This window comes from Herpailurus yagouaroundi, unplaced genomic scaffold (assembly GCF_014898765.1).
Source record: "Herpailurus yagouaroundi ecotype Mexico unplaced genomic scaffold, PumYag 180, whole genome shotgun sequence".
Classification (NCBI taxonomy): domain Eukaryota; kingdom Metazoa; phylum Chordata; class Mammalia; order Carnivora; family Felidae; genus Herpailurus; species Herpailurus yagouaroundi.
This window is the reverse complement of record NW_024412411.1, coordinates 1,989,312-2,010,973: the sequence shown is the minus strand read 5'-3', so window position 1 is coordinate 2,010,973 and position 21,662 is coordinate 1,989,312. Positions and strand designations below refer to the sequence as shown.

Here is a 21,662-nt window from a genome sequence, read left to right as displayed (position 1 = left end):
GCCGCAGGTGGGGAGGCCGAGGAAAGGGGTTGAGACCCTCCAGCCTGGCACTATGCGTAGCGAGCGAAGGTCTGGTCCAGATTGGGGCTCGATGGGGACTCTAGGGATCGGTCCCCGCGCCACCCCTCCCTGCACCTCGGGAGCCCAAGGAGGGTGGCGGGGACCCTTTGGGGTGGGGGTCTGGTGTGGCTGGGGGTGGGGCCTGGGAGGCCCAGGCCCCGCCCCACAGAGCTCGCCCCGCCCCGCCCCCTCCGCGGGGTCCTGAGCATTAAAAGGCGCGCGGGCCCGGTCTGGCTGCACTTGCATTGCACCCGGGCGGAGGGTGGCCGCGACGGGGCGGGCGGACTCGCGGGCGCTCAGAGCCGGCCTCGGGTCCTCGGCGCCAGGCGCTCGAACCCTTATCCCGACCCGCACCCGGCCCGGGACCCGGACCCCAACCCCAACCCGACCCGGCCCGGTCCGGCCCCCGACCCCGAACCCCGGGCCGATGGACTACTCCTACCTCAATTCGTACGACTCGTGCGTGGCGGCCATGGAGGCGTCCGCCTACGGCGATTTCGGCGCCTGCAGCCAGCCCGGCGGCTTCCAGTACAGCCCCCTGCGACCCGCCTTCCCTGCGGCTGGTCCGCCCTGCCCCGCGCTCGGCTCTTCCAACTGCGCGCTTGGCGCTCTACGCGACCACCAGCCCGCGCCCTACTCGGCAGGTGAGCCCAGCCCCGGCCCAACCCTCCCTCCAAATCCTGCGGAAACCCCAGCCCCTGGTCTATGTGGCAGGTGACTGCGACTGTCCCCCACAGCTGCCACCATCCTTGTCCTCCAACACCCCGCGGGAACCCCAGCCTCCCTGTAAGATGGGGTTCCCCTAGACAGAGTTGAGCCCCACCCTCTCATCCTTCCCCTTCCTCTTTCTCACTGCCAGATCCCTATCCTGTGCTCTTTAGGTCAGGGAAATAGATCCCTGGTGCAGCCCCAGACCCCTCACCAGGTCCAGTTGTCCCCACCTGCAAAGACTTACCACCAAACCTCTCCATCCCCGTATCCTTAGAAGATGCTCCCGGCTCAATCCAATCAGATCCCATCCTTATCCCCACCCCACTTATGTCTGACCCCCAGCAAGGGCTCCTGCAGCAACTGAGCTGCCCACATGGAAACCTTCCTAGAGCCCCAGCATCATCAAGCCCCTCCTGCTTGGTTTTGAACCCATCCTGCCTGTGCCCTGACCCTCTTGCACCACTGAATCCTGTTCTGTTGCCGGAAGAAAAGAGTTAAGCCACTTTCGTTCTCCCTGGGGCCTCTCCCAGCTAGAGTCCTGCAGAACCCAGAGGCAGCCCCCACCACTTCCAAGCCTCTTGATTCAAGTCCCCATCTGAACCCTCAACCTCATGGAGCCTCTCAGCCATCCCCATCTCATGGTTAGAGTCCAAGCTGCCCCACCCAATGTCCTTATCTCCTTCCTTCCTGGGAACACCACTGGGACCCAAGTAGAAGATTGGGGCCTGAAGGGTGGGGAGGGATGGTGCGATAGGAACCTAGATTTGGAGAAATGAAAACCAGCAAGATGGAGGCAAACACTGGAACAAAGATGGGGAGATTGGGTAGTCTGGGCCAGATGAGGATGGGGATTGGGGAGATACAGTCAGGAAATGGGGATATGGGCCCCAGAGAGATGGAGTTCTGAGATGGGGAGATGAGGACAGATACAGAGAAGTGTGAGCAAAGATGGGAAGATTGGGGACCATGGGAGAAATGGGGACCCAGGGCTGGGGAGATAGAGATAAGAACTAGGTGATGGGGACAGGAATTATGGGAGATGGGAACCAAGGAAGACTGGCAACAGAGATGAGGAAGATGGGATAGGAATGGGGTGTTAGAGACAAGGATTAGGGGGAGATAGAGAACTAGGGACATAGGACAAAGATGAAGGATATTAGGGACCCCTAAAGGATATGGACACCTAAGCAGGGCTTGGAGACAGGGATGAGGAGACAGTGTCAGCAACACTGGCTGTGGGGCAATGGGGATTGGGATGGGGTAAATGGGAGACAAGGATGGGAAGAGAATGAGGGAGGGGGGTAGGGCTGGCTGTGGGGGAGTTGGGACACAGAGGTGCCTGGGAGGAATGAGAAGGGCAAGAAGAAGGTGAAGGAACCTGGGTGGGGAGAAATATGGACTCTTCTCAATGGCCACAAAGAGAAGAATGGTTCAGAAGGGGAAAGCTGAAGAGAGATGCGGATGGAGAGAGATGAGGAAGAGGAGAGGGGGACCAACATCTGGAGGAAAATGAGGCATGAGAGGGGGCTGAGAAGATGAAGCCTAGGAGAAGAGAAATGGCAGGGTAGAGGGGGCCAAGTCCCTACATGGCAGAAAGTACACAGGCAGGGCTGAAAGTAGACCCAGGCCAGGGAGTCTCAGTCGCCCAGCCAGGTCCAGAACTGGTATGGGAAGACTCATGATACTGATAAGACGTGACAGCCAAGGTTAAGGTGGACATGGCACAGCCTGAAACCAAACGGGCAGACTGACCAAGGCAGAAACACCCAAGCGGAGGTCGGAGGGTCAAGTGGACTGGAGGGAGGTTAGGGAACAAGGCGGTGGGTGAGGACAGGTCAGCGGTCTTGACCTGAGGATCAGATCCCGGTTCCTTCTCCTCTGCTCTTGGGCCCCATGTCTACCTGCGCCCTGTCCGCCTTCATTCCTGCCAGCTCCACTGAACGGTAGGGAAGACGCTCAATTGGAGACTGAAAGGAGGAAGCCGAGGGGCCAGGGAAGGGGCAGGGACCGCGAGCGATCTCAGGGGCAGGACACAGCCGGCTGAGCTCTGCCCCTCACACCTTCACCCTCTTTGCTCCCGCTTCCTGCACACACCCCTAGTGCCCTACAAGTTCTTCCCGGAGCCGTCGGGCCTGCATGAGAAGCGCAAGCAGCGGCGCATCCGCACCACGTTCACGAGCGCGCAGCTCAAAGAGCTGGAGCGCGTCTTCGCAGAAACTCACTACCCCGACATTTACACGCGCGAGGAGCTGGCGCTCAAGATCGACCTCACGGAGGCTCGCGTGCAGGTGCGTGTTTTGCGTGTGTAAACGGGAGTGTGCGCGTGTCAGGGGGTGGGAAGTCAGTGCCCGACACCTGGGGGCCACGGGACAGAGTGGCAGGCAGGTGCAGCCTGGGGGCGGAGAGCTGGGACCAGGAGCTAGGGCGCGGTCTGGGGGTGGTTGGGAAGGAGAGGATGGGCAGCTGCGGTAGGCGAGGGGGCCAGGACTCGGCAGACCTGAGGCCCTAGGGAGATCTGACGTGTTCAGCCCCCCAGATTTCCCCCTCAGTCTCCCTAGCAGGGACAGGCGTGCGGAATCCTGGAAGGAGGCCGAGTGAGTAGAGCGGGAGCCCGGGGAGGCTTCAGTGCCAAGTGAGGCAGACGAATACGGGAAAGCCAGTGAGCGCCTCCATGTCCCCTCCCCAGGTTTGCAGCTGTGAAATCCCCGAGCTGGGAAATCCCGGGCTCTGGGCAGGCACAGGGCCCAGGAGAGCCAGGCCAGGGTAGATTCTGTTGTCTATCTCAGAAATCCAGTACAGAGGTTGAGCTGGTCCGCCCTTACTGGAGACCCTGAACAAAAGGTTTCCCCTGTGCCCCAACCCGTTCTCAACCGCCGTTGGACACCCCAGGTGGAAATTCCTGGAGCTTCGTGTAGGAAGGACTTCGGGGCAGGGCTTTGGGTGATGAGGGGAGCGAAGGCGGAGTCCCCGAGACCAAGAACACTGGGTCCGCGGGTGAGCAGATCCCAAGGGGGAAGACCTGGAAGGAAAGGGCAAGTGGAGGAGAAGAGGTGAACAGAGAGGTGAGGAGGGCAACGGGTCAAGTGGAGGGCTGAGGGGCCAACGCTCAGAAAGCTGGCAATAATCCTGATCCGGTCCCTTCTGGACTGAGGGCTCACCCGCGCCTTGCGGCCTCGGCCTGACCGGCCCCTGTGCCCGCAGGTCTGGTTCCAGAACCGCCGGGCCAAGTTCCGCAAACAGGAGCGTGCCGCCAGCGCCAAGGGTGCGGCGGGCGCGGCGGGCGCCAAAAAGGGCGAGGCGCGCTGCTCGTCCGAGGACGACGACTCCAAGGAGTCCACGTGCAGCCCTACGCCCGACAGCACCGCGTCGCTGCCGCCGCCGCCCGCCCCCGGCCTGGCCAGCCCGCGTCTGAGCCCCAGCCCGCTGCCTGCCGCCCTGGGCTCCGGGCCCGGCCCTGGCCCCGGGCCACAGCCGCTCAAGGGCCCCTTGTGGGCCGGCGTGGCGGGCGGCGGGGGCGGCGGGCCGGGCGCGGGCGCGGCGGAGCTGCTTAAGGCCTGGCAGCCGGCGGAACCCGGGCCGGGGCCCTTCTCGGGGGTTCTGTCCTCCTTCCACCGGAAGCCTGGGCCGGCCCTGAAGACCAATCTCTTCTAGCCGCCGGACTCTGGAGGCTCCGGGCCTGCCCCCCAGAGACGTCCTTGCCCCTCCAGGACCTGACAGAGTCCCTCCCCATTCGGGCGCCCGCCTGAAGTGCCCATCCGTCCCTACCCCTACCATGTCTGACCCGTAGGTGTGCCCTCCCCAGCTTTGGAGAGAGATCAAGTCAGAGACACTCTCCTCCTCACCTACCCTACCCAGCAGAGCGGGGTACTTTTCACTGGGGCCGTCCCCCCCTCCCCTCCCCACTTCCAGCTTGGTTTTCTTTGGAACCGGGATGAAATAACAGCGCTGGAATGTGAGGGTCCTCAAGTTCAGTAACAGCCTAGCTCTGCAGCTGGCTGGGTCACTTAGCCACCAGCCTGCTGCCCTAGCCCCTGGGCCAGCCCACACTGACCCCACCCGTTCTGGTCGTCGTTGGGATAATGAGCCGCCTGAAGGGTCCCACTGCCAATTTGTCCCCTCCCATTCCCAGCCGGTCTGGCGCAGAGGTTAGGCCGGTTCAGAGCAGAGGGGCTGGCTGCCAGGGCATCGGGACAGAGGGGTTACCTCTTTCCTGATTTTTTTTTTTTTTTTTGGTTGTTGTTGTTCTTTTCCTTTGAAAAACTTGTAATTTATTGAGGTGAGTTTTGCTCAATCCAAATAAAACTTAATTTATTGAAGACATCACGCTGGCAACCCTTCTGAGTACTCAGGATGGGGCTAGGCTGCCTGCAAGAGACGGTCCCCCTTGCAACCAGCGAGGAACCCACTGCTGCCACGCATCCGCACCCCATGGTGGTATAGACCAGGAGACAGTGAGAACTAAGCAAACTAGCACTTTATGGCCCAAGATTCTTCTCCCCACCCCCAACCGGCCCCAATAATATTAAAGTGCCTGCCCTCCCTAAACCCACGCAGAAAAGCTTAAATAAACCCCAGCCCGGTCCTTGGGCTATTCCTTCATTTCCGGACGGACACCCCCAGAGTTGGGGTTGGGGGAGGTCCTAGCTGAGAACCCCCCACTGTGGTTCAAGGCCAGATAGAGGGCAGCAGAAACCGCGGTGAAGTGGGGGCCCAGACGTACCCAAATGGACCCTACAGGCACCCCCGGGACTGGGAGTAGGGGTCCAGAAAGGGAGGTCAGCACCAGAATAACCAAAGTCCTTGGTAATTACGGCAACTGACACTGCTGTAAAAGGTGAAGGGCAGGATGTCCTAATTAGGGCATTCCAACATGATTGGGCAGTGGGGAACGCAGATCCCCAATAAATAGGCAGAGAGGTACTGCCCCACCCCTCATAATTTTCTACTTTGGGGCTAAGGCTGGGCCTTAGTAGGGTCGGGGAGGGGCGCTGAGTTCGCAGATTCGCAGTGCCACCGCTATCACTTGCTGAGCTGCAGGGTGTCCAGAAGGAGGCGCTTGTGAGCCGGGTCCTGCACCCCGGCCTCCTCCAGGTCCTCCTCGGTGATGTCGCTGTAGGGGTAAGATAGGCTGGGAGATCCGCGAAGTGGTCTTGAGGGCCCGTAGCTCCGCCCCAGGGGTCAGACCCACCCATCCGCCTCCAGCCCCGCCCCCACCTGAGAAACTCCAGGTCGTCCCAGCCATTGTGCACCAGGCCCTCCTCATAGCGCTCCAAACCGATGGCCCGCAGCCAGGCGCCCATGCCCGCCTCGCCCAGCCCGCTGGCCCGCCCGCCCTGCGGGCACGGAGCCTGAGGGAATAGGGCACGTCAGGGGGAGCACTGAGGGTACCCACACAGAGAAGCACCTGCAGACAGCCACTTTCTACCACGTGCTCTCGGGAAGGAGGCAAGAACTAGGGCTGATTCAAGTATTGCCCTCCCCTCCCCCAAACTCTCCAGTGCCCAGCTCAGGGTAGAGGGGACACTACTGAGTGCTGAATGGTGAAGAAGATACCACCTCAGGTACACACAGACAGCCACACCTCGTCCACACACCTCCTCTGCCAGGTCCTCCTGGATGCTCTCTCTGATGCGAGGTGGAGGGAAGCTGAGAGGCCGACCATAGTCTGAGGGCAGTCCTCGGGGTGGCTGCAGCTCCAGGGGGCCTGGCAGAAGCACTGAGCGGCCAGGCCCAGCAGGAGCATAGTCCACCTCACTCAGCGTCTTGGCCATCTGCAGCACTGAGCAGGAACGATCGTCCCCACTGGCTACCTCCCCCAGGAAAGTGCTGGTAGGTGAGGGGCCTGGGGGTAGTGGGGGTCTTGGATGGGCCTTGGGAGGTGGTGGGCCACGGGCCTCACCCCCACTGCGGCCCCTGACCACTGGCCCTGTCAAAGGGTCCAGGCTGGGGGGCAGGAAGATGGCTGAGTCTGGCAGTGGTGGTGGTGGAAAGTCTGGAGGGGGCAGTGTGCCCCCAGACTCCTCATCTGATGAGCTCCCCTCTCCCACACGGGGGGGCCGGTGGCGCCCAAGCTGTGGAGCAGGCACTGTGATGGCCACTTTGTTCTTGGTGGCAGGTGGGACAGGGGTCCTGGCAGGCGAGGGTGGCTCCGGGGGCAGCAGCTGGTGTGGGACCCCTTCAAGGACGTAGTAGGCAGGGTTATTGAAGCTGTTCTTGGGTGGGGGGGCCGCCACCCCTTCCGGCTCTGGAGCCCCCTCTGCCTTCAACCTGCATTTGAGAGCAGGATAATTAAGTCAGGACCCAGAGACCAAAGTGAAGGCAATGGGTGCAGTGAAAGGAGAACTGGACTGGGAGTCAGGAGATAAGGGTCCCTGGTCCTAGAATTGCATGAGACCTTGAGCACATTGCTTTCCCTCTCTGGCCCTCTGGTCTTCATCTCTAAAATCGAGTAGACATGGCAGTTGAACAGATAATCCCTAAACTTCCTAGCCTTACTTGCTAAAATTCTCAGAGCGTAAATCAGTGAAAACAGGTGCCAGAAGTCAGGGCAATGAAGGCCTTTAACGGGAATGATCAGCCAGTTTGAAAGCCTCTGGAGGCATCTGAGGCCAATCTACTGAGGAATCTTACCCAGGGATTTTTACTCAAGCCTGAGGATAAAACCAAGGCGACTGATAACAGGTGAAGATGAGTGAAAAAGCACCAAAACGTACCTAACAGCTTTTATTGAAGTTCAATCGACAGTTGGATATAATTAGAAAGTAAGCCCCACTTTCCAAGAGTATGATCCACAGAATACTAGTTCCCCAGGGTATTAATAGTTACTGTGTGGAAAAGAAGTTTCCTAGCACATTAAGTTTGGGAAACTATATTCAACAGAGTCGAAAAACAGTTTCCTTCCTGTCCACATGCTCAGAGCTTTTGCGAACACTAGTGTGCACTGGACTATCTAAGAAAAGAATCTAGCAAGAACCGTTTCCCAAACCCATTTCCAATAGGGCACCTTGTAGGACTGTGGTCCCATAGTATGCACCGAGGGAAATCCCAGACTGAAGCCAAACAGAAAGCTCAAGCTAAATCTGTTTACATGGAAGGAACTATTGTAAAAACAACTTCTAATTCTATTTTTTAAGGCAGAATGGGGAGGAAAGGCTCACTGTGCTCCTTTGGATTCAGAGAGCCACGCCGAAGAGGGGACTGGCTGGCCAGAGTGGCCACAGGTGTAGAGCCCCGGGGCTCTACAGCCATGGGGCATCAGAACACTCAAGCAGCAAATGATCCCCAGGCTGGCCGTGAGAACCAAACATAGCAATAGTTAAAGTGGGGGGGATAACAGGTTCCTTCTCTCACCTGGAGGTCAAGGGCTCCTCCCGGGGAGCGGCTCGAGGTGGGGCTGGGGGCCTCCCAGTTGGTGGTGGTTTCTCTGGTTCTTCGAATAACCTGGACAGTGGGCAGGAGGCCTCTGCGGGGGCTGGCTTGCGGTTCCCTGACCTGCCGGGGGTGTATAGGGAGGAGATGCGGTAGAGGGTACCCAAAGCCCCCGGGTACCCCTTCACGGGACACCCAGCACAACCCCAGCTCACCTGGGATCCTGGCTGCCTCGAGACACAGAGGGGGCTTTGCTCTTTGCTCCTGCCTCGTCCTTATCAATGCTGATCCACTCTGGGGGAGGAAGAGAAAAGAGACTCAGAGAGGACCTGGGGTCCTGGACCCTAGATACCCACTGGGCCTACCAGCCTCTTTCCAGCTACTCCTCAGGGCAGGCCCACTCCCAACCATGGCTGCAGAACTTCCAAATATTCCAGGGATTCTAACATGCTCTCCCCACACCCCCGGTTCTCCTTTCCTAGACCTGCCCACACCACCCCATCTCATGCCCCATATCCCTCCCAGTGGAGCCCCCACCGTAGAGTCGCTCACGGGTGCCCAGGCGCTCTGTGGGCACCCGCACCTTCATGGAGCCACGGATGTTGCCTGTCTCCTCGCCACGGTGGGACAGGAAGGTCAGGAACTGCTGTGCTGTGCTGCCAATCATGGACTTGAGTGCAACCACACACTCCCCTGAAGGGCAGATGGGGTAGACCAGCAGATTGCCAAACCTTTCTAGGTCTCTGTTTGGCTTTCTGTGCCCCTTGGCACCCCTCACCCCTCACCCCTCACCATAGGATTCGTAGCCATCCATGGATTTGACCGTGAGCAGGAGGTGCTGGTCCTGCAGGTACTCGATGTCAGCCAGAATTGGCTTGAGCTAAGGAGCAGAGAGACCCAGTGAAGAACAAAGCCCCAACCATCCCCTCCTACCCGACACCACTCATCCCTACCCTTAGGCTCGTCCATGCTCACTCCCACTCATCTACTAGGGAAAAATCTCAAATCCTTAACACAGAGGACACAGCCCCACATGGGCCCTTCATAACATTTAACAGCATCGTAATTAATTTTCTGCATCCTCAATGGCTAACACAGGACCTGACATTTAGCAAAAACTCGAAAAGTTTTTGTGAACAAATAAATGAACCTATAACTTGGTCCCACACCCCTCAAATAAAGCAAATGCCCTCATCCTCATTCATGCCCAGCCCCCACCACACACATGCACATACACACGCATGCACGCACCCACATATGCACGCACACCCATGTGCACGCACATACATGGACATGCTCCACTGCACCTCTCCCTGTGCCCTCACCTACAAGCCCAGGCCCTGACAAAAGCCTCACCGTGGGCAGCTGGCGTGAAGACCACTGCACCTTGAGGAAGTTGATGTTGTCACTGCTCTGGGCATCATTCTCAAAGCTCTTCTTGTACTCTGGGGTGAGGTTGGGGAATACCCGACTGAGTGCCACCTCCCGGCTTCCCTTCCCCCTATCCAAGGGGGCTGACTGTCTGGGCACCTCTGGCTCCCCATCCCTCTCAGGCCACACCCAGCCCGGGGCCCCCCTCTGACCCTCCAGGCAGGTGGAATAGAATTCAATGAAGAACTTGGTGCGGCTGGCTGTCTTCACAATGGCCTCAATGCTCTCAAACTCAATGTAGGCCTGGTCTGAAGTCTTTGAGAGACCTGAGGGGTAAAGGGAAGAAGGCAGTCAGGAGGGCTGAGAGGGTGACAGGAGGAACAGGACAGAGACTGACCCCTGGAAAGAAATCAGGGGTCATGGCAGAGCAGTAAGGGAGGCCCCAGGAAGGAAGGCCAGGAGGGGCCTCCCCAATCCCCAGCAACCAATGGGGAAACCCCAAAGCCCAGACCATGGGCCAGGGCAAACAGACAACCCAAGGATGAGAGACCATCTAAGAAAGGGCTGGAGGATGAGAATGGCTGCAGGGATGGCTTGCCAACAATCCCCCACGCTACCAGGCACACTCAGCGGTACACGTGTGGTTCCAGGCAAATACAGATACACATGCACGTTTACACTCACACACATACACACACTCATGGACATGTACTTCTCATGATGCCCCAGGCACAGACACCCTCACACAGCACACGTTCAGAAACGTTACCGCATGTCCGTGTATACACCCAAACACACGCACAGATATATTCAATCCTATGCACATCCCCAGGCCACCACCGGTGCCTATCCACCCACAAGCACATCCAGAATAGTCACCTTTCTTAGAGATGAACTGAGAGGTAACTCCAACCTCAAATGTCCCAAACACAGGGGAGTGGTCGCTGGTGACGATGTCATCAGTGCAACCTGGGATAGGAATGGGAGCTCAGGGGCAAGCTCTTTATTCTCTGTTCCCATTTCCCAAAGCTAGGGCAGTGTCAGGACAGTGGCCACCCAGGACTGCCCATCACCCTGTCCGGGAAACTCTGACCATAGGAATTGCAGATGATGTGGGTCTCAGGGTAGGATTTCCAGAGAATCCGGTCACACCATGAAGGCACATTGGTCCGGACCTAGGGCAGGAGATGGCAGCATGGTCAGGTTCAATAGCTGGGGTTGCTCAGCATGAGCCCCACCCAGAGCTGCAGAGCTGATGAGGCCCTATACTCCCACCACACCAGGCCCCCGTGCCTACCTCCCTTCTTGGGTCCTTGTAACACTCAGGATCACCCCTAAGGCCTCAGAGGAACCACAGAAGCTGGAATAGTAACTGCCCAGACCCTTGACCAGACATGTACCCTTGATTCACTGCAGGCCAGGGGAGTCTCCCAAGCACTCCGCCCCCAAACCTGCCTCGTTCCCTTCACTCACCCCAGTTGGCTTCTGCTTGTGCCAGGCATATGTGTCCCGGGAACCCCGCTCATAGCGGTAGGTGGGTGGGAAGGAGATCTCCTCCTCACCTAGGAAAGGCAGGGAACAAGTATGAATCAGGGCCCTGAAGACCCAGAAGTATCATAAAGGCCCCATCCCTTAGAGACCTCCTGACAGGCCCACACTCACTGAATCGAAGAAAGACCTTGTGTTTCTCACGCTCCAAGTTGAGCTGGTCCACTCTGAGCAGGGGCTCAAACTCCTTCCTGCTGATGTAGTTCAGGATCTCCTGTGGTGAGGACACAAAGACTGAAAACTCCCTCTTGAGCCACAGCCAGAGTCAGAGGTAGGATCCCAACTGGCCCCCCAGCCCAGCTCCCCTAGCAGTCACCACTGGCCCTGTTTGCACCTGGATATCCATGTCCAGGCGGTAGTTGAGGTCCCCAAACCAGAAGAGGTGAGTGAAACGCAGAGAGATGTCAAAGGCACTGAGCTGTCGGTCACCTAGTGAGAGCAGCCGCAGGATGTCCAGGTAGTTCTGGTTCCGCCTATGGTGGGGTGGGGGGAGGCCTCCAGGGTCACAAGCCAGGGACTGGCAGAAAGGTAAGTCTCTGGGGTCAGGTACGGGGTAGGGGTCAGGGTGCCTGAGGACAGAGGATATAGCTGGGAACAAGATCAAGGTCAGGAACAGACAGCAGTCTCGGGTTTGGACAAGGGAGAAGGGGCTCTCTGGGGACAGGGAGGTAGATGGGTCATGGACTGGGATATGGGAAAGGGAATAGGTCTCAGGTGAATAGGGAATGAGGGTAAAGACTTGGGGAGGTGCCCCCCTCACCGGGCAGTTTTCTCATTTCCCGAGGTAAGGTGGCAATTCACAAAGCCAAATGAGGTGCCATTAAACATGAAGGAGACACCCACAGCCCCCTTGTTTCCTGTCAGGGCAAGCAAGAAAAGAAGGCCTGTGTCACATCTAGAGGGCTCCCAAGTCTCCCCTCTGCCCCTCGAAGCAGCAGTGGGAAGGTTCTCCCAACTCCCCCCCACAGAGGCTTATGAGGCAGGCAGGCCCCTGAACACATCCCCTCCTTCCCTGGAGGTGCCACACAGATCACACGCGGTCCATCTGGATGGCTCGAGTTTCTCTGCATGTGTGAACAAGGCCCCTGGAGATCACAGGGGATCCCAAAGGTGACGCTGAAAGGACTTGCAGATTCTGAGCAGAATCTATGCTGAGGGACCACTGGACCACAAACCAAGAGACCTGGGGCACTCTGCCAGCTCCTCCACGTACTAGTCGTGTGACCTTGGACAGGTCACTCAGCGACTCTGGGCCTGAGTGTTTTTTGGGTCTTTTTGAGTTTTATCATCTATGAAATAGAGGGATAAATACCTCTATTATCCTGGCCCTGCCTTCCTAGTGGTGCTGGAAGAGATTTAGAATATGAATATGCTTTACAAAGGGCTCTCTATAGGGGTGCCGGGTGGCTCAGTGGGTTGAGCCTCTGACTCTTGATTTCAGCCCAGGTCATGATCTCACATTTCATGAGTTTGAGCCCGACATCAGGCTCCGTGCTTACAGCACAGAGCCTGCTTGGGGTTCTCTCTCTGCCCTGCCCCCTTCCCTCCTGCTAACTGTCTCTCTCAAAATAAACACACTTTAAAAAAAATGGGGGGAGGGCTCTCTATATAAAAAAGCTGGGAGCAACCAAAAGGAGGAGACTGTGAGCTGGAGAGGAAGCAGGAGGCATGGACAGAGGGACCCTGCCCACCCTGCTCACCCAGGGTGTTGGCGATGCCAGTCTTCACGCTGGATGTACTGACGTGGCTGATTCGGTTCTCGTGCTCTGGCTTGACCAGCACAGCCACCTTGATGTTCCACAGTGACTGCATGGCAATCTGGGTAGAGGGTTTGGGGTCACTCCGGCCCTGGACCGGGGCCACTGTCTGCATTCCCCTCCCACCCCCACCTACACTACAGACTGTTCCGTCAGTCATAGGATAGGAAGGTCTCCACTACCCCTTTTTCCTGAGGTGCCAGAGAGAAACACAGCACGTTCCCATAGCATGAAGGACTCGGGTTAGACCTCCTAAAGGATATGCCCAGGGACCAAGGGAAAAGCCAGTCAAGTTGTACTCCCCAGGGTCACCCATGAGGTGAAGCAGGATAGTTTGGGGTGGTGTGTGAGGAGGGGGCCTGGACAAGATGACTCCCTCACCGGGCGGTAATCCAGATCTGTGAGCTCCTTGAGGCCCCCGCGTAGTAGGTCCAGCCACTCGCGGTCGCCCACCGAGTTCTCCTGGGTCCCAAAGACATAGATGTCATGGGGTATGGTCACTGTGACTTCATCCAGGGTTTTCCCTAGACCCTTCGATGTGAACCAAGATGTCACGTTTTTCGGAGGTGGTACGCTTCCTGGAGGCGAAGGGGATCGGGGTGGTCAGGCCCTTGACCTGGGGCTATTCCTCTCTCCCATCCCAGCCCCAACCTGGGCCTGACCCATATTCCAGGTGCCTATGAAGACAGAGATCATGTCGGGCTCATCTTGCTTCGAGTGCTTGTTCTTCATGAGCTGCAGCAGCTGGCAGAAGGCCTCCCGCTTCTGGGGGGACAGCAACTAGTTAGGGGAGGTCCCTGGTAGGTGGTAGGTCCCATGAGGTCATGCCTGTGAGTTCACTGCATATCCACTACTCAAGCAGACAACAGGTGCTCTATAAACGCTCACTGAATGACCATTTGACTCTGCCCTCAGGCCACCCATTTTCAGTACACATACTCTCTACCCTGTCAGACCCACTCCTGCCAAGAGGGATGACCGGCCTACATCACGTGTTCCCTCTCTTCCCATCCCACAGGGGACCCCTGCAGCCCCCAGGGCCTAGCCCAACATGCCACTCACCCGGGCACTGACAAAGATGAAGTCCTTGCGCTGCGTCCGATCCTTCTCCTTCTCAAACACAACTCCCAGCTTGTTCTGGACACGCTGGGACTTAATGAGCTGGCGGACTAGGGGAGGAGGATGGTTACACTGGCCTGTGCACCAAGGCCTGGAGGCCACCCTGCCCACCACCCCAGGTTGCGCCCTGGCTCACTGCGGTCGTGTGTGAAGGTCGTCCAGTCCTCCTGTGAGTCCCGCTGTCTCCGCAGCAGCACCAGCCTCCCACCCTCCACATCCACGCTCAGCGTGAACTTCTGTGACTTCCCAATCTTGGTCAGGTCACCCAGGGTCACATCCAGCTTCACCTGCAGGTCAGGAGGTGTGTAGGCTGCTGAAAAGACCTCGGGGCAGGTGACACCCCCTTCATCTCCAGCTGCTCTTTGGCCCATGAGGCCCCACCTGTCACCCCTCCGTGTACCTCAAAGGCCTGCACGGGGATGGTCTTGGCCTTACGTATGGATGGCTGCAGCGGCGCCGGCGGGGCTGTGGAGCTCATGTCCTGCAGGGCCTTTAGGGCCTGGAGTGGGGAAGGGCAGGGAAGGGCGGGCAAGGTCAGGGGACATGCTGAAAGCTGGGGCCAGGGGGGACACAGTTGATGTGGGATCAATGCTAAACTGTAGATTCAGAGTTGAGATCAGTTAGGCCAACGCAAATACTCAGAGACTGCTAGGTCAGGTCAGAGGTCAGGGTTAAGGCTACCTTTTTCTGGATGCCTGACAGAAAATCCTTTAACACGGACAGCTTCAGCACCAGGCTCTCTAGTTCCTGCTCCCCAGTCTGTGGTGGATTCTGCACAGAGAAAGAATAAGGTTTGTAACATGCGGCCACCGCGCAGGAGGTCCCCCACCCAACCCGGAACATGAACCCCTTCCCCACAGGTCTCCTCACAATCCCACCTGCTGCTGCAAAAGGCGGGTCACCATGGGAGAGCTCTGCTGGTCAAACACCTTGGACAGGATCTCCAGGCCCGACAGGACCTTGTCCACCTCACTAGGGGAGACAGTAGGTCAGAACTCCCTACCCCGACCCAAGTATGGGGAAGGGGGGCTGAGTGTGCAGCTTCAGCCTCTACGATGAGGATACGAGGGTTCAGGTGAGGACAAGTCAGGAGGCAACAGCTGGCTCCCTGTTCAGGGCCAGAGATCAGAGGTCAGAGCATTTGTGCAGCAAGGGGGCAGGCGAGGACAGGTCAGAGGAGAGGCTGCATGCATGGTGTTGGGTGCCCCAGGTACCTGTGCAGCCTCCGGCAGGAGGTGGCCAGGGTGCGGGTAAGATGGGGCAGGTTGCTGGCTCCACCTCGCACAGCCTCCAGGTCCAGTCCGTAGCTACCCTTCAGGTACTCGTGCGAGACAGTACTCAGCCCATTGGGAGCACTTCAGGGAGGGGTTAAAAAGTCAGTGAAGAATTTGCTGACCCTGTCCCAGCACCGCCACCCTATCCCTAGAGGAGATAGTACTGGTAGCAATTGGAGCACCATGGATCAGGGAGTCTACCTCTGGGGCTGAGATGGGATGAAGGTCCCTAGGGGAGGAGTGGGGGCTGGGAAGGTCTCTCTACCTTTGATGAGGACAAGTTCCCAGAGGAGAAAGGGAATTCCTGTTCGGCGTAGGGGGTTGCGGTCTTACCTCTCAGCAGCTGGAGTTGTGGGAGTCTCAGGGGCTGCTGGGGGGCTGCCGGGCCCCATGGGGGCAGAAATACTGGTGGAGCCAGAGCGTGGGGGCAGTGGGGGCTTCTCATCCTCCCCATCTGTGGACAGGAGTCAGTGGGGCAGCTGTTTGGGCCTCCCCATTCTCATTGAAGTATGGGGGGATGCTGTGGCTATCAGAGACTTCCACGGAGGTGGGGTAAAGGGCTCTGGCATCATGGTTAGGGGCAAGGGGCTTTAGGGCAGGCAGGTTGAGAAGATGCGATGGGAAGAAGCAGGTGGTGTCTGGGGAAGGGACAGAGAAGACATATGCACATGGCACAGCAGGCAGCACCTGAGGCATCACGGTCGTCCGGTGGGTCTGGCTCTCGCTCCCGCTCCACAGGGAGCAGCAGGGCGCACACAAGGCCCTGGTTGGGCTGGGCATACAGGCCGATGAGCTCACCCAGGGTCTGGAAGCGGCGCACGGGCACGCCCTGCGAGGTCTGCGAGCAAGCAAGGGTGGGAGAAAAATCAGCCAGTCACAGGCTGGAATCAAGGTCAGGGGTCGGGGTCCAAGCTCCTACCTGCACGGCCAGGAAGTCTTCTCCATCAGGTAGAATTCTGTATGTATGCACATGCTTCTGATATCTGATGACAAAGCAGGGGTCAGAATCTGTCGCCCCCAAGCTGGGGTCTAAGCCCCAAGGTACCCTCTCCTCCTGCCACCAGGCTCAGCCCCCAGCCCACTCAGGTTAGTTTTCCTAAAATCCTTTACTCAGTCCACACAGGGTTAATGATGAGGCCAGTCTACTTCTAGCCTGCTAGTGTTGCCAACAAGAGCAGGAATGACCAGCAGCATCCCCCCCGCCCACCCCAGCCAGACCTACATAGGCTCCACACCCACCACAGGGCCCGGGAAGCAACAGGCAGCTCTTTTGTGGCCTCCACAGCTGTCTAAACAGCCCCTCGGGCTGTGGTACCAGCTCTGGCCCCCCGCCAGAGTAAGAATCCTCAGAAGCTTGGTAACCTCTGTTTGCATGCATAGGCGATGTGCTAACACACGTGTGTCCCTGCTGTCTGTGTTTACGTTGGTGTCTGTCTCTACTGGAGCTGGCTGTGTCAGGGGCCATTTTTGCTAGGGAGTATGCGGGTATCCCAGCTTCTGTCCCCCTTCCCCAGATACCAGGAAATTGGGTTGACCCAAGGGGTCCCCTGTGGCAGACCCAGGCTTGTAAGAGCCCCAAACTGAGGAGGGACAAGAGGGGTACTGACAGGTGGCAGCAACAGCTGAGCAGGTGACAGCTGAGCCAGGCCTGGGCAGCACAGGCCACACTCAATGGGGGCAAAGACTCTCTCTTGCAGCCATACCTCAGGTAGGCTTGCTCAACGGTGCCACCCGGGTCCATGTGTGTGCTGGGCAGGAGGGGGGCACTGGCACCAGAGGACCGAATGCCTGTTTGAGGAGACCCTACACCTTGGCCACAGTCCATCCCCCACCTCAAGTAAGCCCCCTTTGGGCACTCTCCTGGATGCTGACGGGGCAACATTATGTGCGGGTGTCTTTGTGCACTGTTTGTGGACTGTGGGTCTGTATTTATAACACTAGCATCCCATGAACTGAGCCCTGTCTGCATGACAGGCTGGGTACTCAACACCCCATAGATGTGATCTCATTTAATCCTCACATTTTGGTACAGATAGGAGCACCAACCCCATTCTCCAGAAGAGGAAATAGGCTCAAAGAGGAAAAGTGATTTGCCTTGCTTTTAAGTAAAAGGCAGAGCTGGGACTTAAAGCCAGGGCAGAGCCCAGTGCCTGTATCCCGACCTGCCGGTCAGATTGCCTGTGCCTGTTGGCGCAGGGGTGTGTCCGGAAACGTTACCCACCTACAGGTAAGCAAGTATGTTTCTCATCACCTACCCCCAGGCTTCTATCCCATTTCTGACCCCTCTCCCCATCCCCGGGCTGTAGAGATGCAAGGAGGAGCCAGAGTCAGCTGGCAAAGCCAAAGCCCCTGACACAGACAGACCCTCACTCCACCCATCTCCTCCCCTGGCAGTGGAGTCTGGGCTCTCCCCTCCTGGGACAATAATGTTCCTCCCCTAGACACAGGCCCAGCTGTCCCCCTCCCACTCAACAGCTGACCCAGCACCTGCCTCCCTCCCCTCTCTAATTAGGGGATATGCCTCAGAGGGGGCTGGGAGGCAGGACTCCATGATATTTATCTGCGGAAGCTGTCCCTTGTTAGTCTCTCCTACTGGACGTCAGACTTGGTGCATAAGCTGAGATTTAGGGGACCCCTTCCTCTTCATCTTCCAGTCCACTGCCCAGGCCGGGGCTTCTCAATGCCAACGCTACTAAAATTTTGGACTGCATAGTTCTTTGTTGTGAGGGACTATCCTGTGCATTTTAGGATGTGTGGTGGCATCACTGGCTTTTACCCACTAGATGCCAGTAGCACTATATCCCACTTGTGACGACCAAAAATGTCTCCAAACATCGCCAAGTGTCCCTGAGGGGTAAAATCAACCCCAACTGAGAACCACTGGCCTATGCCCATGTACCCCCAAAGAAGTGAGGAGAACAGAGGGGTAAGGGACAGAACGACAGGGGTTTGGGAGGGTTCACGAGGCTGAGGAATATTACCAGATCCTAACAAGGCCCACAGGAGCCCACCTAGTATCAGACCACGGGGCGCAGGAGACAGCTCAGGGAGAAGGCTCCAAACATACCAAACGCACCCGGCACCACTGCCACATACAGCTGATGGGTACAGGCACAGGATGAGATCCGTTCGGGGAGCTGCCAAGTCTGGCTCCACATTCAGCACCCATAGCTCAGGGCTAGGGCAGCCAGGATGCCCAGGACTGGGGCCCAGAGCCAGGGCACATGAACGCGCCCATTGATTCATGAAATAATGACATGGCCCCATATAGCCTCACATCCCCTTTTCTCAACACCACTCTGCTCCACCAGCCCCAGACATCTACCGCCAGGCAGGTCCCAATTTCAGTCCTGGCAGCACAGGAAGCTGCTGGGCATCCTCACATATCCATCAGTCTCTCTGGCCCCAACTCCCTCTATGCCTACAGCCCTTAACACCCAATCCCTGTATAAACAGAACTGCATATAACACCGGAACACACATCCACACATCCTCACTCCCTCCCGCCCCTCCTGCCTGGAGGGTGCCTGAGGGGGTCTGCCAGAGACTCCCTGCATTGTTCCCTATTACAGCCACCCTGTTTAACAGGACCCCACATACTCTGCCCTCCCTGCCCCAGAAAGTGTCCCCAGACACAGCAGGAAGGAAGTGCCCCCTGCATCCTTCCTCAGTCCCGGCTTAAAGCCAAAGCTCCCACTGTGGAGGGCTCAGACATCCCACTGTCCCAGGCCCTCCGCGCACATGCAAGGAACCTGGGCCGTGCCCCCGCCCGCCAGGAGCCCCAGCCCACTCACAGGACACAGAGCGCGAAAGCGCCCGCCACGCTCTCGCTGTCTCGGACCAGGAAGCTGCCATCGCGGCCTGCCCGGGCCAGCAGCTCCTCGGCGGCAGCTCGGCTCAGGTCGCGGTGGTACCAGGCGGGGGCCGGGCTGCCCAGCGCGCCCCCGGGCCCCGCACCCCCCGGGCCCGGCGCCCCGCAAGCCGAAGCCATGGCGCGGGCAGGGCTCAGCGCCTCTCGCGCCCACCGCCCCGCGCCATCCGCCCCGGGACGCTCGGGGCTGAGGCTGGGGGCGGGCCCGGGCCCGGGCCCTGAGGATCCGCGGACCGGACCGAGCTGGATGTCTGGGGCTCCGCGCTCTGCCGCGCAGGCCGCCTTGTTCGCCGCGCCGCCGCCGCCTGCAGCGCCGGCCTCAACTTGAAGAGAAAGAAAAGTTTGTTCAGAGGCGGCGGGGGAGGGGCAGGAGCGCAGCGCTGAGCCGGCGGCCGGCCCCCTCCCCCTCCGCTCGGCCCACGGCCCGGCCCGCCCCTACCCCCACCATCTTCCCCGCGGGGATGATGGCCCCCACATTCCCGCAGGATCCCCCAAACCCACAATGATCCTGCCCTGCCATCACCACCCCTTAGAGATCCAGCCCCCAACCCTCCCCCCAACGAAGGTCAAGTTCCCCCACCCTGCTTCTGGACACTTTGGATCCCGGCCCCCTCTCCGGAAAATAAGCCGTCTCTAGTAATCGCAATGATATGACCCCCAATTCCCATAATCGTCTAATTCCACCCCAAATCCTTTCCATTCAGCTCCCCTTGCAGCCTCAAAGGGTCGAGTTCCCAAAACCCGCGAGGGATCCAAGATGAACCTCTTCCCATCCTTATCCTCGTTATCCGAGCGGCCTGGACCTTCAACTCCCATGAAATCTAGGCCCCTCTTAGACCTGAACCCTCAAACTCCACTGGGGCCAGCCCCCAACAAATCCCGCGGGGGTAAATCCCCCCTCCCCCCATTGAGACCTGGTCTCCCATACACCCTCAGACAAGGTCCAGTGTCCTCGAATCCCCGGGCACAGTCCCTGGCAGCCCCTCGCAGCCGGGGCAGAGCCCTTCCCCCCTCCCTGCCAAGTTCCCTGGCACCATCCCCCATACACGCAGGCCGGGGCCTTGAGGGGTTCAGCAGTCCGAGATCAGCACCCCCAACTGCCCTCTGGAAGAAAGTTCCCTCAAACCCCTGGGCTCCCGACTTCTCCCCAGAACCGCAGCCGCCGCGCGCAGACCCCCACCTCCTGGGCCGCTCCGATGCCCCCTTCCCGGGGGAAGCGGCCCTTGACTCTCAACGGCCACTTAAGATGGCCATCCTCAGCCGCCGCACCCCCCCTCGCCTTCCGCCCCGCCCGCCGCTCCGCCCCCGCGGCTCTCCGCGGAGCCGGGGGTAGCACCCGCGCCCCGCCTACCCCGGCCCCCCGATCCTGGAGCCGCTGACCCGCCGAGTGACCTCGGGCCAGTCACGGCACCTCTCCGCGCCTCGCCTTCCCGCTCTGCAAAGTGGGGGCAATGTTATTTGGCCGACTCAATGGGACTGCTTGTAAAGCTCTCGGCACGGGGCCTGGCATCCAGTAGGCGCTCCAGAACCGCGGCTATTTTTATTATTAATTAAGGAGTAACGAAGGTGACAGCTGTGTAAACTGTAAAGCGCTGCGCCTGAACGAACGGGTATTATTAGCACCCGCCCCCGCCCCAGCTACTCCCTCCAAGACAACAAACTTGAGCCTTTGTGGGCGGGACGCCGAACCGGGAGCTCCCCTTATCGGGTACGTTCAGACACCCCCGCTCAGACGCCCGCCCTTGGCGGGAGGGTGGGGGGAACACGGTCGCCGGAAAGGGGGCGGGGCCCATGGAGGGTCTGGCCCGCCCCTTCCCCCCAAAAAAGACCTAGCCGGTGGCAGCGTCTCCCGGGAGTCCGCTTCCTGCCCCGCCCCTCCGCCCCTTGGCTCCTTAAAGGCGCAGGCCTCCATCCTGGCTCCCACTGCTGCCAACTCCTGAGCCACCGTCGGCCGATCCCCTTTAACCTGGGAGAGAACTTTCACTTTGCTCAATTGAACCTGTGCCTGGGTCAGTCCCTACAAGCTCCTTCCTCTATTTCCAATAAGCACTGGTTTAACCCAGCTGGACCAAAGCTTGGGCTACGGAATGGGCTCTGTGGGGGCTTTCCCGACTAGGTAAATATAGTGACTAAGAGACACCCCCCCACACACACCCAACAGTGTCTCTAGACCCCTCCAGGAACTCCATAAGTCATCCTCCAAACTGCCCGACTTTTCCCGTCACTCAGCTCTAGAAATGAGGGAAGGTGAGTCTGCCATGAAGGGGACACCCTGGTGCGGTGGGGAGGGAAGAGACCTGGACTAGGAAACTTCATACCTGGGTTCTAGTCCTAGCTTGATCACTCACCTGCCTGGTGTCTCAGAGAGGTACCTGTGCCTTTTTGGAGATGACTGTGAGGGGGATGTAGAGACAAAGACTTCCCCAGGGGAAAAAGGCAAGAGGGAGACCCAGAGATCTACTCAGGCCTAGTTCCTGGGGGATGTGTAGAGACAGAACAGGCATATCTAGCAATCGCCAGAGGAGAGGCCAGGCTTCTGCCCCTGGGAAGCCCCAAGACTTTCCAACCTTTTCCCATCCTCCT

General features: G+C 58.8%; 2 protein-coding genes and 1 long non-coding RNA gene across 8 annotated transcripts in view; 2 read left to right on the top strand and 1 right to left on the bottom strand.

Annotated features, from left to right (window-relative positions):
* Positions 1 to 329: 329 nt before the first annotated feature.
* On the top strand, positions 330 to 4,949 carry PHOX2A (paired like homeobox 2A). The gene is made up of 3 exons (XM_040489231.1): positions 330 to 704; positions 2,872 to 3,059; positions 3,973 to 4,949. The coding sequence occupies exons 1-3, from the start codon at positions 488 to 490 to the stop codon at positions 4,420 to 4,422; spliced, it is 855 nt and encodes a 284-aa protein (XP_040345165.1). The 5' UTR covers positions 330 to 487; the 3' UTR covers positions 4,423 to 4,949.
* Positions 4,950 to 5,062: 113 nt separating this feature from the next.
* INPPL1 (inositol polyphosphate phosphatase like 1) lies at positions 5,063 to 20,359 on the bottom strand. 5 transcript variants are annotated; one of them, XM_040489225.1, is made up of 29 exons: positions 20,260 to 20,359; positions 19,003 to 19,402; positions 16,128 to 16,191; positions 15,896 to 16,046; positions 15,542 to 15,662; positions 15,149 to 15,289; positions 14,813 to 14,906; positions 14,616 to 14,705; positions 14,335 to 14,487; positions 14,071 to 14,221; positions 13,878 to 13,984; positions 13,478 to 13,580; positions 13,197 to 13,393; positions 12,759 to 12,876; positions 11,819 to 11,915; positions 11,393 to 11,531; positions 11,173 to 11,272; positions 10,984 to 11,072; positions 10,604 to 10,685; positions 10,390 to 10,479; positions 9,723 to 9,836; positions 9,496 to 9,584; positions 8,932 to 9,019; positions 8,677 to 8,832; positions 8,355 to 8,433; positions 8,122 to 8,262; positions 6,366 to 7,038; positions 5,986 to 6,119; positions 5,063 to 5,899 (listed from the first exon to the last, which is right to left on the bottom strand). In XM_040489225.1, the coding sequence occupies exons 2-29, from the start codon at positions 19,197 to 19,199 to the stop codon at positions 5,791 to 5,793; spliced, it is 3,867 nt and encodes a 1,288-aa protein (XP_040345159.1). In that variant the 5' UTR covers positions 19,200 to 19,402; positions 20,260 to 20,359; the 3' UTR covers positions 5,063 to 5,790. The 5 variants fall into 5 exon arrangements, with proteins under 5 accessions (XP_040345159.1, XP_040345161.1, XP_040345162.1 ...); XM_040489227.1 differs by having other exon boundaries at positions 5,063 to 5,881; positions 20,260 to 20,358; XM_040489228.1 differs by having other exon boundaries at positions 14,335 to 14,433; positions 20,260 to 20,358.
* Positions 20,360 to 20,430: 71 nt separating this feature from the next.
* The window catches only part of LOC121039234 (uncharacterized), a 36,386-nt gene continuing 35,154 nt past the window's right edge, over positions 20,431 to 21,662 (top strand). Inside the window, exon 1 of one of the 2 annotated variants that reach the window (XR_005794653.1) lies at positions 20,431 to 20,787. This is a non-coding gene — a long non-coding RNA (uncharacterized LOC121039234). Of the gene's footprint in view, positions 21,327 to 21,662 lie in introns of both variants that reach the window. The other variant, XR_005794654.1, reaches the window with a different exon arrangement.

Coding starts and splice junctions, on each gene's coding strand:
- PHOX2A (XM_040489231.1), top strand. CDS start 488: ATGGACTACTCCTACCTCAATTCGTACGACTCGTGCGTGGCGGCCATG. Junction 705..2,871: donor GCCCGCGCCCTACTCGGCAG/GTGAGCCCAGCC, acceptor ACACACCCCTAG/TGCCCTACAAGTTCTTCCCG. Junction 3,060..3,972: donor TCACGGAGGCTCGCGTGCAG/GTGCGTGTTTTG, acceptor CTGTGCCCGCAG/GTCTGGTTCCAGAACCGCCG.
- INPPL1 (XM_040489225.1), bottom strand. CDS start 19,199: ATGGCTTCGGCTTGCGGGGCGCCGGGCCCGGGGGGTGCGGGGCCCGGG. Junction 9,020..9,495: donor CTTCACGCCAGCTGCCCACG/GTGAGGCTTTTG, acceptor TCTGCTCCTTAG/CTCAAGCCAATTCTGGCTGA. Junction 7,039..8,121: donor GAGGAGCCCTTGACCTCCAG/GTGAGAGAAGGA, acceptor TCTCAAATGCAG/GTTGAAGGCAGAGGGGGCTC.